At 40.6% G+C, this 14,686-nt stretch overlaps 1 protein-coding gene across 1 annotated transcript; it reads right to left on the minus strand.

Moving 5' to 3' along the window:
* Positions 1 to 985: 985 nt before the first annotated feature.
* On the minus strand, positions 986 to 12,463 carry LOC133335310 (platelet binding protein GspB). The gene is made up of 2 exons (XM_061543598.1): positions 12,325 to 12,463; positions 986 to 3,553 (listed from the first exon to the last, which is right to left on the minus strand). Exons 1-2 carry the CDS (start codon positions 12,334 to 12,336, stop codon positions 1,016 to 1,018), a joined length of 2,550 nt encoding a protein of 849 aa, XP_061399582.1. The 5' UTR covers positions 12,337 to 12,463; the 3' UTR covers positions 986 to 1,015.
* Positions 12,464 to 14,686: the final 2,223 nt, after the last annotated feature.

Below are 14,686 nucleotides of genomic sequence, written 5' to 3' on the forward strand. Positions count from 1 at the left end.
ATAAGGCGAGAATGTGAAAGCGAAAATATTTTACATGCGAGATATCTCCCTAGCAAATATCCAGAATAAGGCTGTATATATTTCTCCTCAATTATTCATGATAGGAAGATTTCATTCTCGAGAAATTTGATTTCTTTGTGAATTGAATAATACCTTAGAACTCTTGAAACCAAGTATACCTTTATTTTGTAATTTTTCAAATCATCTTTCACATTGACCTTCACCCAACCCCCAATTGAAACACAAAAAGGTTTATAATTTTATAACAATTTGTTTTAATGTATATTTCTTTTTCTTCTTTATCATTTCATCAAATTATATTATTTTTGTCCAATTTTTTTTTTCTTAAAACTTTGTTTTTCTCTTGTTCTTTTTTGTTTTGAAATGTTAGTGTTTTTATAAAATAAAATAAAAAAAGAATACTTGCCTAAATAGTACTTACAAATGAATTTAATTTTCATATCACGAATATTGTGGTCAAATAAAAATACATATTTTTTTACATTAAATTGCTGGAGATGTTTCCAAAATGTCATCTGGCTGGCTTAAACTAATAACAATATCTTAGATTGCAGCTAACAATGTACAATAATAGTAGTTATTCATTCTTTCTTTCTTTTTCGTATGCATATAAATATTTTGAAATCTTAAATAAGTTAACGGTACTTCTATAATTATTTACAAAAAATTAAAAATTTACTAGTTTAGGAAATTAGGATTTTAATACATTTTGTTGTTCAAAAGCTTCCCTTGTTTGCGAAGCTGTCTTGTAAGCATCCTCTCTCGTCGAATAGCAGCTAGATGTCCATTGTAAATTATATGGGGTTAGTCGGGAGTACAAAACAGATCTCTTCACAACCTGAGCTTATTTCTTCTTATGCGCGGATTTAAAAAAAATGGCTTATTTGCTTTCGACGTTGCAGAATCAATGGAGAAAATACTTGTTGCGGACATGGAGGGAAGATGTGTAGCAGGAACCGTCATGACATTAGTGCATTCTCATTTACAACTGATACTAACTGCCGACCATAATGTGAGCTGGTTGCTCGAGTTCATTGTCGTAGCGTGTCGTCGAGACCGGTGTCAGGCTGTTCTTGAACAGATCATCGGCGGATGTGTATTTGCAACTGGGTGCCAATTCGGTGAATTCTGTTCCGAGCCCGAATTCCATATCAAGAAATCCATATTCCCAGGTCGAGGATGAGTTCATGCTACTGGCATAGGAGGAGGTGAGTGAATGTGTGGCCGATGAGATAGTAGAGAGTGTGGTAAATGTTGCTGTGGTAGTTGCTGAGGGCGGTGTGGTCGACGCGTTGCTGCAGCTGTTTGAACACGACAATGATGCACCAGAGGATTGGACTGTGGTAAATGTGCCGCTGATGGCGACGGAGCTTGAAGAGGAGGTGCTGGTGTCACCGGTTGCAACTGTGGACGTCACCGATACAGGAACAGCAGTTGCAGGATTGGCGGGAGGTAATATGGAGAATATGTCGTTATTGTTCAATGGGTCTAAGGCGGATTGTGATGACAGGCTGAGAACGGAACTCCAATTAATCGATCTCGTAGATTCGTCGTCCGCATAACCGGAATCGGTATCGGACATTAGTGAGCTGCCGGGTGATGATATTGTTGAGTTTGAGTTTGCACTAACTGTGCTCACCGATTGCACTTGAGTCGACCCAGACGCTGACGACACTGTTGACGCTGAGGCAGGCGATGGCGGCGGTGTTGATATCACAGATTGGCAGGGGAAGGGAGTCACACGACCAGAATTAGCCTCCCGGAATGGGTAATGATCGTAAGGGTGCAGCGTTGTTGTGGTACTGGCGGACATAGACACCGCGCAACTGTTGTTACTCTGCGAGAATTGGGATGAGGCTGTTGCGGGTTTCTGTACCGCCGAATTTTGGAAAGACGATTGCGAGATATCTATAACTCGCTCCGACATATAGTGCGACTGTTGCTGGTGGAAAGTTTGTGAAGCGGCTTGTTGCTGCTGCTGTTGCTGGTTATGATATTCTACATTTCCTCCTAGCCTGCCGCAATTCAGCACTGGCATATAGTCCTGATGCTGAGGATGCAGCATTGGCTGCTGAGTATGGTGATGCTGCAGCGGCTGTTGTTGATGGCCATTGCCAGCGTGTACGGGTGACTGAATTTGCATGTGTGAGTGCAGGTGATGGTGGTACTGGGGTTGCTGGTGAAGTGAATGTTGCAGATGGTGTTGCTGTTGTTGTTGTTGCGCTGCATGCGCTGAAGCTTGGTGCATCTCCTTGGCTTCAGTTTCAATTTCCCTGTCGATTCTCTTCAAGGTGTTGCAGATCAAAACCGATCTGTACAGCGACTGTTCAGACACTTGACGGAATCGCGACAACTTGAACATGGACAAGTTGCGTATTTTAAGTCGTATATCCTTGTAACAGTTCTTATTGTTACTGCACCAGGTGCCGCGGCCATCACAGCAGCGTTTCATGGGGGAATGCCTGGCCTCAAGAGCCGAACCCAAAAATGGCGAAGTGGGTTGCAGAACTGGACTGATACTCGCATTGGGTGCTGGGCTGCTGCAGCCTAATTCCAAGTACGACTTTCCATTTTCTGCACAGCGAATTGTTTGTTGTTGTGACTGTTGTGTGTTGTAGGTGGAGTCCGATGACGCATAGAAGGATGAGTTGTTGGGACCAGCGTTGGTCCAAACGAAACCGTTTGGACTGTTGCTTCTCATATGTGGCTGGCTAGCTGTCCTGGAGCAGTTCTGTTGGGGGAATGGTTCTGAATAGTAGTTGGGCCTAGATCCATAGCTTTGTAACGACGAGGATGAGAAATTGCCATTCATGCGCGAACCCTGCAGGCTGGACGAATTTGGTGAATTTGATGAGGGGAATGTGTGATATCTCAGCGGACAATATGTTGGAATAATACTTTCTTCTTCTTCGTAGTCATCTTCAAAATCATCGTCATCATCGTCCAGCTCATCAGCGCTGAGGAGTGTTGTGGCCAATGTTGAGCGTGTCGAAATACTGCCCCATGGATCACTGGGCACTGCTACCGCTTGCAATTTGGATATGCAGTCTACAGGTTCGGGCGTCGAGGACCAGGGTTCACAAGCAACATTTGCTACCACCTCAAGTTTAGCTATGCTGTCCTCCGGAACGGGTGTCGTAGATGTGGGCGGCAAGGGTGTGGTTTTGTCGGCTTCTGTTGCGGGGGCGGGCAAGGCAGCTGCAACTAGGCTATTTAAAATTGTCGCACTTGCTGACGTTGATTTTGGAACTTCTTTACCATTTCTAAGACTAATGGATGATAAGTTGCTGCAGGAAATTTGACAGTTTTTATTTTCATTGTTGTTATTTGCCGATTTGGTGCAGCCATTGGCGAGCTGTGTAACTTTTTGCTCCTGCGTGGCTTCGGCGTAATTGTTGTTGTTCAACGACCATTTGCTGGCCTTGATTGGAGGCGGACAATTTGTGTAAGTATTTGTGTCCTTGGAGTCGAATGTTAAATCATGTTTCCGCTTGGTAGCGGCTGTGGCTTGTAGACCCATAGCAGAATTTACCTAAAATAAAGAAATAAGAAAGAGAAATTAGTATGGAATATTTCTATTTGTAGCGGTTGGATTTCTTAATTTTAAAATTCGAAAGTCTTACATTCTAACAACTCTTAAGCCGTTACAAAGTTCCGTGGCCCTAATGTTAAATATTGCTTCTATTTCGCTAAAAGGGGGGTTGGTTGCTTGGTTGGTTGACTACTTGACTAAGCCCAATGACGCATTTGGTTCAAGCAAATGCTATAGACACTTTGCTCGCTTTCATAGTCGTTAGGCCATCACATTCGTCCTTCCCTTCTTCACAATCGAGCCATATTAAAAGGGCGCAAAAAGACGTAAAATTAATGTAGAACGTAAGAAGGCTATGATAACGGCAACAGCAGCGGCAGCACCGACGGCGACGAAGAGAATAATTCCAACATTTCACCGAACAAAAATACAATCCAGAGGAAAGAAAAATATAATGGAAATGTTTCTTCCATTGTGTTTATGAGTTGCCATATGCCGTTGCCCTGCTGTTCTTGGTTTATCTTGTCGTTATGATGTTCTTGTTGTTGTACTTTCTTCTTTCAACTTCTGACGATGGTTGGCTGACTGGCCGATTGCCTGCCGCCTGCCTGCCTCTGAGTTTTTGCTTTGAAGGGATTTTGTTCTATGGTTACGACGGCATATTCAATTCCCTTCGTTACAACGGGGTACGTTTTGTTCGAATCGATTCCGAGTAGAGTTCTTGTTACGAGTATTCATGCTACAACGAAGCTAAGCTGTCACGGCACGGCATGTGTTATTTTCCTTGACGTGCCTTTTTGTGTGCCAGCAGCTCTTCTCTTGTGGAAAAGGTTCTTTTTGGTTGGTGGTGGTTTTGGTAGATTGGATGGAATGGGATGGTAGAAGTCGAATTTCATCCCCTATACACTTATTCGTCCAAAACATGCTATTCAATGCTGCCGCATGAATTGTGAAAATAATTTACCATCCCTGACGGCTTAGCAAAAACATACACGAAGGCGGAACATCCACAATGGTTTATTTCGACTTAAATGGGCGAAAGGCCGACCGAACTTAGGGAGACAGTTTGAATCGCTCGCTCGTTGTACCGCTATATAGATGTTTTCCTTGTGTATTTAAAGACTATAACAACAACAACAGCAAGCCCTTAGTCTACACAAGAATGTGTGTGCGGATGAATGATTTAGAAGATACGTATTTTTTTTTTGTTGTGTTTCTTCTATCTGCCCTTTTTGGGAATAACTGGGTATGTACTTTTGTACGATACTCACAAATAAACACAGCCGCACATATAAACACCCTTCCCAAAGATTTGGTGTTGGTTTTGTGCGTGTATATGTGTATGCGTGTCTATGTTTTACGTTAATCAAATCGTGAGACGTTGCTACATTCGACATTCCTTACAGATGGTGGGAAGATTACAGATTCCAGTTCTAATGAGACAAAAAAATGTGCACATTTGTATCGTTTCAAAATTGATAGGAAGGGGAGGAATATGAAATGGGTGGATGGATGAGATGGGTGGGTGTTTGATCTGGACGCTGTTTGTTGTATAGAGGAAAATCAAGCGATAATTCGATTGTGTGTTTCATCTAAATGGCGAGCAAATTTAAAAGTTATTCTTATTCTTTACTGGTGTCGTACAACAGCAAAATCGAACTCAAATTCCATCATCGTCATCATCATTGCCATCACCAAGAGAGATATGTAATAGCCAACAACCAAGTGAGTGATCTTTAGATTCGTTTGCTGTTGGTCGACTTAATGCTGGTGATGGTGTGGCGAGGTTTGTGAAACCTGCTTTCGTCGAACTCAAACATGAGCCAGAGCTATTTTACCTGTCGGATGTTTTTGTAAGTACCCAACCATCGCCACTGGCTCCACTGACTAAACTTAACGAGCCAAGCGAACGCAAATGGCTTTGCTTTTTTGTCAGAGTGGATTTTCAAAGACTTTGAAAATTTTTATGTTGGCCAACAACGTAAAAACGACACAACAAATAAACAAAAATCACCATAGAGTCAAGCGAATGGGACATTGATTCGAGCTCTTATAAAATTCGTATGGCTTTTTGTTTTCGAAGCAACTGGAAACTGGTTTTGTTTGCGCGTTTCGAAGAAACCAGCTTACTGAAACCGCCACAAGTCGTTAGACATCAGCCAGTGAGCAACATCATTTACTTTGTTGCTGGTCGGTTGGTTGGTTAGTCAGTCGGAGCTATTGTGTGAAAGTATAAAACAAAAGCACTGTTGTTTTGTTGAAGTTGGCGATGATATTTCGAGATGAATTTTCGCAAGCCAAGCGCTACTGCCAAACACCGGTTTGTTTTTTGTTTTGTTAGTTGATTGGCCTTCTCTTCAAATAGTTTCTGTAGTTGAAACTCTTACCTGGCCGATGAAAAGATCTGTTGATAGTTTCCGTTAACTATGCAATTATCACTGCTCGGCTCTATTGAGTTTGTGTGATATATTGGTGATCTTTGAATCTTGTCCCAGCATGATATTTCTGTGTTTGTCAAGGTCCCTAAATATGTTACCTGTTCGGTACATTGTTCAATTGCAGGCGGATGCCTGTTGGCTCAAATCTTTAGTTCTGTGAACAGGTAATCCCTTGCTGCTCATTTGCCCTACCTGGCTGGGCAAAATGACCCTGCAATTAATGCAGACTACGGATCAAACGTAAATGGCTTTTAAATGATCAGAATTGTTCCCATCCCTAGACCTAAGTGACAAGAGATTTTTCATGGATATTTGTTATGAAGATTTTGTGAAGCATTGTACATCACATGATGATGATGACACTCCGTGATCACAAGATTTTCCCAAACATTCATGGTTTCGAATGGCAACAACGAAAGCGTCGGATCATCAAAACATTGAACGACGCCCGTCGTCATCCAAGCTGTAGTCAACTTTATTTCAACTTTAAACAAAAACCGCTGGAAAATGCGAAAAATGAAATATTTTCACATTTTATAACCAACCGACCACACACACAGACATACTCGAGCGAACTGTCATATAACGAGCTCTTATATACATATGGACAAAGTATGTATGAATGTCTGTGCTAGTATTTGTGTGGATATAATACATTAACAGAGATTGGGGTTTTTCATACCCAACATACTACAGCCAGCCAAACAATATCAACAACAGTAGTCAGCTATTCGATGGTTTACGGCGGACAGACCCACCAACTATTCAACTAGGTAACAACCGTCCCCACCATCAATTTGCGAAGTGAAACTCAGGCCTGATTTTATATTACACTGAGAGAAATTGGCGTGAAATTTTTGTACTCTAAAATGTATTTGAAAATGGGATAGCGTATTATGAATTAGATTAATATTTAGGGGCGAGCTTAGTTGGATGACTTGGAAAAATATTGTTTCCAAATGAATGGGATTCTTCGGAAAAATATAATATCGTTCGTCTCCAAATGTTAGCTGGCAGTTATATGTATAGGACCCTATTGGGTGTTTAGCTGCTTTGTTACCTATTTCCAAAACGACTTTGCTTCTTCGATATTTTCAGTGTATTTTGAAAGTTCCAATTGTAGAAGAAGAAGACAACAATGAAATAAACGCATTTGCTGTATAAATGTATGTATGTTCAGACCCCGTTGCCGACAAAATGACGATGTACGTCGCCATTGCTGCCGTCATGTCAGATATCATGGCATTCACTTGGCTCTATATTGCTCCCCCTGCCCTAATCCCGCCACAATTCTCCCCCACCACATCGGATTGTAATCATCGCCGTCAGTCCACACAAAAATACGTCGTTCGTTGGCTGTTTGGTTGGGTTGGATGGTTGCGTTGTTTATTCGATCGACCGAACGAACGACCATCCATCCAAACTCAGTATTTAAGTGTACAAAAAGCAACAACAACAACGGCGACGACGACAATAACGAGAACGAAAATCGACTTGAACAAAACAAAAATACTGAAAATGTAAAAAAAAATAACACCAGCAACAAAAAACAACAACTACAGCAGTGCACAGCACAATGGAATGAACACAGAAAAAAATAAAACCTGAAATGTACACAAACAAAGTATTTCCACATCCAATGTTGCTGACTCGGTACAAAAACCGTCCAACCTAACAGCCAGCCAGCCATCTATCTAGCTATCCAACAGTCAGGCAGGCAAGCAAGCAATACGGAATGTTTGGTTTTATTATAGCTTCTGAACTCATATAACGAGCACAATGAACGACGTCCAATGTACCGAATGAATAAACGAACGAAGGAGAGACACAGTGAACAACAACAGCCAGGCAGGCAGGCAGGCAGGCAGGCAGGCAAAACGAGTGCCGTTCTGCACCATTCAATCGTACACACACAATGCACGAAGTACAGTCTCAGTGTTAAAAATAAAACATGGGTGAACTCGGAGCGGGCATATGACAGAGGGGATCATCGCTCAGCACAGCACAGCACCACACTGTATTGTATCGCATAAGCTATACAAACAAAATAACAGCAGCAGCGCACACAACAAAGAAAGATTGTGATGATGATGATGATGTAGAGTTGCTTTGAAAATGTTCAGAAAAATAAGACCCATGAACAGACGACCGACGAGCGAACGAAACAAATATTCAGCCATCTATCCAAGCGACCAACCAACGAACGCATGAAGTATAAAATCTGATGATGATAATAATGCTGGTTATGCAGCACTGTGTTTATGAAGAGGCTTTATAATCTGGCCATGGCACAGTGGGTTCTGGTTGTTGGTGGTGGTGGAACATCTGTCGACGAATTGTATTCTTAGAATTCGATGTTCCAGGGGATGAAATATGGGATTTACGTACATATTTAGAGTCGAATTATTAATAAAGTGTTGTAGCAACAAAAGTCTAAAATTTTGACTTGGAAACATTCTAGGGAATGCATAAAATAAGAGTTGTAGTTGAACTTCAACTATTTATAGCATTTGAAATGACCGAATATTGGAATTGGGGATTTGAGGACTCTACATGAAATAATTTCAACTGAGTACAATTTTTTTTTTTAAATTTCACAATATAATATATACATATATATATATATATTTGTATGTATGACATTCTGGACTAGTGTGTTATAATATTATAACTTTTTATAACAGAGAACGAACATATTTATAGCAGTTTCAAAAATATATACCATTATTCTACTATACACCCCCGGTATACATCTCCCCTGTCTCTCGCCTTTGTATGTATGTACATCGTTCATATCTCCCTCCTGGTATAGTTTGGTTATTTCATTGTTTTTCTGGCACTTATTTATGTATGTAGATGTGTATGTGGAATGAATGTAGTACGCACACACACACACACTCGTACGTCAGTTTGTCGTACATTATCCTCCCTTGTGGCAATGGTGCTTGGCTAGGGTTTTGTGTTATAAAACCGTATACTCGTTGGGTTGTAAATGACGATATTTTTACATTTGAAGGCAAGCAGGGCGAACTGGGTGCTATATTCTGACTACACGGAAAGGTGGTAGGCGGCATGCAACTCAAGGGGGAAGCATATACATATATATGAATAGGTCGTTAGAAAAAAGGAAGCAATGGGATGCGAATGGATGGATGGTGGTTGCTGGATAGCTAGCTGACTGACATTTGAGTGGGTGGCTTTTGAATAGATTGTTGGGTGTTATTTCCGTCGACTAGCATGGTGAAGATGATGATGGTTGTAAGGGAGTAATTCGAATAAGCAAAGAGTCGGTCACAGCCACCAAATGAAAGAACGACATACAGTCAGACCGACCGACCGACCGACCGACCGACCGACGGGCAAACAGTTCATACAACATTGTATTATAGGTTATGTTCTGCGCAGCTACACATTTCAGATTTTTCGTCCATTACTTGTAATCGTTGTCACACCTAATGTCCAAAAGGTACTCGAGTGGGTGATCCAAACGAACGAACGGACCGACGTACGGACGACAGACCGACCATCCTATCGACAAATTGACGTTTGTTGGGCTTTATTTGTGTCCATCGGCAAGATATGTGTGAACGTTTTCTTATACACTGCTCAGCCACACACAACCCTGGTGACCGATGGGACGAAATGGCAAACTGAACATTACAAAAATTGGCATGTTTATAATATTGGACTATACAACTTTAAATTGGGCAAATATTTAATAGAATTTGGATTATTAAAATAAGGTCAGTGGTAATTGTACGCATTCTCATTCGCCTGCATTGGGCGCCACCAAACAGTACCATCACCATCACAAGCAACAACGGAAGCTGATTCCTTTAACAAAACTCAACAGGTTCGTTGTCGTTGTTGTCGTCGTCGTCTTGTGGTTAATTATTCGGCCAACAATTAATGGTCACAATAACAGCTGATGTTTGTTTTTAAGAATCGCAATAACGAAGCAACATACGGAAATGTATTTTAGCCATACACCCCTTGCGCCCAACCCAACCCCAGTTAAGTCAGTTAAATTTAACACGCCGCTGTTACGAAAATGAAAGGCACTTCGTACAAGGACCAAGGACCGAACGATGGGTGATCAGTGGGCGAATGGCGTTAAGAACACAAATAACAACAAAAACCAAGAAACAAGTACTATCCTTTGCACCACCGTACACATGACCGCCGGCCTTAATAAGTCAGTGGAGTGAAACGAAAACGTAGTTTTTCTGCTACCATTCATGAATATTTTACGTTATCTGTTCGTTCTCCCGTTACCCAAACTGTGCCATTCGGCCAAAGATTGAATGGCAAGGCAATCATCTGAAGATGTAGACTTTTATGTCTTTGCCACATTTGAGTGGGGTTAAAGATTAACATTTTGGCTAGTTCACTGCAGGACCGAGGAGTTCTCGGGTGGGATGGTTCGGCTGGCTGGTTCGGCATTTAAGATTCTGGGTGCAGAGTTGCGATGATGTATCGACTGGTGTGCCCCTTTGACGGACATGTGCATATGTAATTCGTTCTTCATGTCATTAACGTTGATGGACTCCTTACGTCGTGTTTGGACCTGGCGTATTTTAAGAGCAACGTCGTACATTGCTCCGGCTGTGTTAATTGGAGAAGAGCCGAAATCAAACTAAATGAATGAACACCACAACACAAATTAAACTTTTAAAGGAATTTATTATGGCGAGCTTTTGTTGGTGGTTCTTCTTCGGCGATTCTTTTGCTCAAGACGAGGAGATTTACTGCAAAGCATGTCGGAGTGTGGTGTGGCGACGACGTGGATGATGGTGACGATGGTGATGCGGCGGGGTACTTATTGATGCAATTACGAGCGACTATGTTGGTGAAGACGACGGAGGTGGTGGTGGCGATGGCGGAGTTACCATAAGGAAATGTGCCATGAAAAGCAAAAGTAAAATAGGAAAACAGCGAACTGTTGCACGAAGATGCCTTTGAATGAGCGTAATATTTGATTATGCTGTTGTTGTGTGGCTTGAATAGCTGACTGGTGGATAGGTTTGCGGATTGTGTTGTGCACCGTGGCGTGGCTGTAACCAACATAACGCCTAGTGGGTTTCTCTCAGTTGGCTATAAGACACAACCCTTACGGTACTGTGTTTCGGTCGATTGGGGGCCATATGCTGCTCCTTATGTTGTGTTGTTATTATTGCCAACCGAGAGACGTGCAGACAGACTGACAAGTGCACGAGTATTATTTTATATGCCCTAGATGGGGAGATGTTTGTTTTGGTTATGTTCCGAACGGAAGGAAGGAAGCTAGCAAGCAAATGCAACTTGTATGAGTGCGTGTGTGTGTGTGTGTGTGAATGATTGCAGCAAAAACAGTTTCTAGTTTCCATAAAACTATGCACAACAATACATTCTACTGTATGGCATATTTATTGTTGTTGTTGCCGTGTGTCTAAAAAATGCATCAGCAGGAGCAGTGGATGGGGCGGAGAGGCAGGAGGAGAATAACCAAAAACGAAATAACTATAAATAACAAAGTGTAGCAAATTCTCAACACCACGTGCTACAAAAAAGCTCAGACTGTAAGAATGCCTCTATGGATGCCAGGATAGGGGTGGTGAGTGTGCGTGTATGTTTGTAGCCTAATGTGCGTATTTGCATACTTGCATATATGCCGACTTTTAATTTCTTTACAATCAATGGATGTGATTTTCTTTATTTGCGACTTTGGCCAACAGGTTGTTAGGTTGCAATTCCAAAACTATAAGGTTTGGTCGTAGGCATGCCATAGAAACGGATCATTAATGCATTTCAAATATAGGTTGTCTTTTAAGTTTGGGTATTAGTAGGATCTAAAAATTTAACTTAAAATATAAAACCATTGTACTTTTCCATTTTTATATTACGTTCTATTCAAATACAATTATTTCCAAAATGATGAATCTATTTTTATTCCTGGCCACAGGTAATTAAATGTAAAAATTGGAGTTTGAAAATGTTCTTTCCATTGTTGTTAGGATGAGTTGTCAATTCTATTCAAATGGCCGTGGATATAGTGAGTCCACAACATATATTGTTCTAACAAAACCATTCAATAGTTCCAATGAAATGCTTAGTTTCAAGAATAGTTCAGATCTTAAGTAATATCTATAGTAGGAATTTAGATTCATATCAAGAAGAGAAAACAAATTATGCCATGACATCAGTCATGCTGTCGGTTTGTAACCAATTAACTGGAATCGGATTTGAAAAAGTTTGTTTATTTTAATATTGATATCCATCCTGCCCATATCTTATATCTTAGTTTATTCCGATTCTAGAGCGTATTATTAGGAATATTTTGAGAAATAATCTTACCTCTGTGCACATTATTTGATTGAAGCGTAAAAATAAATCCACAATAGAGTCGTTAAGGCTTTGTTGTGGCGTTGCAAGCTGATACTGGGGATCCAATATAGGATGATGGTCCACTTTTAGAGGTTTCTTGTGGCGTTTGTTTGATTGAAATAAGTAAACACTTCTTCTTCTGTAACTGCTGCTGCTTCTTCTTCTCCTAGCTTAGGGATTCTGCATATAAAGCGAAACCACTCAGTAACAGCAGTTGTTGTGGTGGCGGCAAGTAATGACAGCTGGATGGTGGGGGGACGACAACGATGACACCTTAGCAGCAACGATGCATTCTGACATTTTTTCTGCTATCGTTCCTTTATGAATGAAGAACAGTTGACAGTTATGCCAGTTTGTTGGTGTTGCTCTTGTTGTTATTTAGGATGATAGTCGTTGCTTCACTTAATGGCTGTTGTTGTAGTGGTTCCGCAGCATATAGGCGCGCACTGATCAATGAATGGGAGTGTGGATGGATGGATCTTGTGTGTTGTGATTTATATTCTGCTTCTTATTGCTCTTCGTTTTTTATGTGATTTGATTGTTTAAGACTTGTTGGTTGTTGTTGGTTGGTTAATTGTTTGTTTTGATTATGCCTTTCTTGTTTGCTGTCTATGCGCGAATGCGAATTTGAATCTCTTGATGGGTAGTGCGGTGTTGTACTCTTGAATTAGACGACGACAAAGACACCAGCAGCAATAACAATAACAAACGAAAACACTTTACAGGTAGTAACGGGCAATGTAAACAATCCACAGATGCACTGCTTTAATAATTGCCGATTTTTTTTTGTTCGATTGATTGGTACTGGGGATTGTCCCAACTATTGTAATCACTGTCTCTCAATGGGAATTTTGCACTTTGGATGTGTTGTTCATTGATTCAAAATTGTTCTTTTACTCTTTTTCATTTATGAAAACTGTTTTATATTTCTATTTTGTATTTTAATTTTCAATTTTTCTTTTAATATTCACATGAATTTTGATTCGGTAATTTTTGCCGGATTTGAGGAACTGTCGCACTTTTGAAGTTACGAAAATACGCGCTTTTTATAAATACGATTTTACGTTAAAATTTCTATATTAGTCCAGCAGGTTTGCGAGCGAACAAACGAGCGTGTACTTAGTCTACCATAGTAAAATCAGAAATAAGCAGTCGTTGTGAAAGATATGTTCATCAGAGCCTCAAAGCCGCATACAGGCAGTCAGTCAGCCAGCCAGCCCTCTCAGCGGCCGCCGTTGCCCTCCCTTGTTTCGTACAATCATCTCATCACCACCGACATTGCTGTGTTCGTTCGTTCGTTTGTTCAGATACTCTGCGCTCTGCCTGCCATGCATGTTCGTGTGTGTGTGTGTGTGCATATACATCATTAGCACCACCACCACCATCACGACCTCGCAAAGGAAGTTGGATAAGAACCGTGTGCGAGTGAAGGTGAGAGCATGATGAGTGCGAGCGAGCAAACAATAACCCCATTGCTTTGACACACACACATGCACACTCACTCACTCATCGAGTAAATGGTTTTTGTTTTGTGCCGCTGCTTTCCTACATAATACATGAGAACAGCAAGCAAGCAAGCAAACGGGCAAAAAATAACAAAAGCCTTACATAAAGCAAATGCATGAAACAACAACGACGAGAATAACAAACCAAGAGATACGGACACAACAACAAAATCCATTGCTGAGAAAGAAATTCGATTATTTCGATGACGATGAGAAACGAATCTACAACGCAGAGCACACACCAAGAGAGAAATGCGAGTCACGGGTTACCAGGCCTTTCGTGTTATTTAGGTAGAGGCAGTGGCGTACTTTGTCGAGTAGACGTTTTTTTTCCTTCACTAACGATCGCGATTAACACGAACTTTATGTTCTATATAGAAAGTTCGAAAAACGACAGTGCAAGGGAATGGCAAAATTTTAGCGCATTAGTCCTATGGTAGGGTACGACAGTACAGCATAATTTAGTCAATTTTGACCTATACAAGAAATTTTATTAATTAGGTTTGCAGGCAATGAAAAATTAGTGTGTATATTATGCACTTGAATAAGGAATATCGTAATATTGGGTAGCTGAAATTTATAGATAAAATAACGTCTCTTTCTCGTCTTCTGTTTATTTCCAGAATGAAATAACATTGACTAACTTGTCAGTTTCTATTTGTATAATCAATTCATTTCAAATAATACTTCGCAAATTCTCCCATTTTTTGACAATCAAAAAATGACAATTATTTAGCAACTAAAAATCTAGGTTTTAATCGGAAAACGTACAACTAACTAAAAAACATAAATACACATATGTATAATTTCTGTGTTTATTTAATTGA

Source organism: Musca vetustissima, unplaced genomic scaffold, assembly GCF_032173495.1.
Source record: "Musca vetustissima isolate MV318-11 ecotype Yass unplaced genomic scaffold, APGP_CSIRO_Mvet_v1 utg3273, whole genome shotgun sequence".
Lineage (NCBI taxonomy): Eukaryota > Metazoa > Arthropoda > Insecta > Diptera > Muscidae > Musca > Musca vetustissima.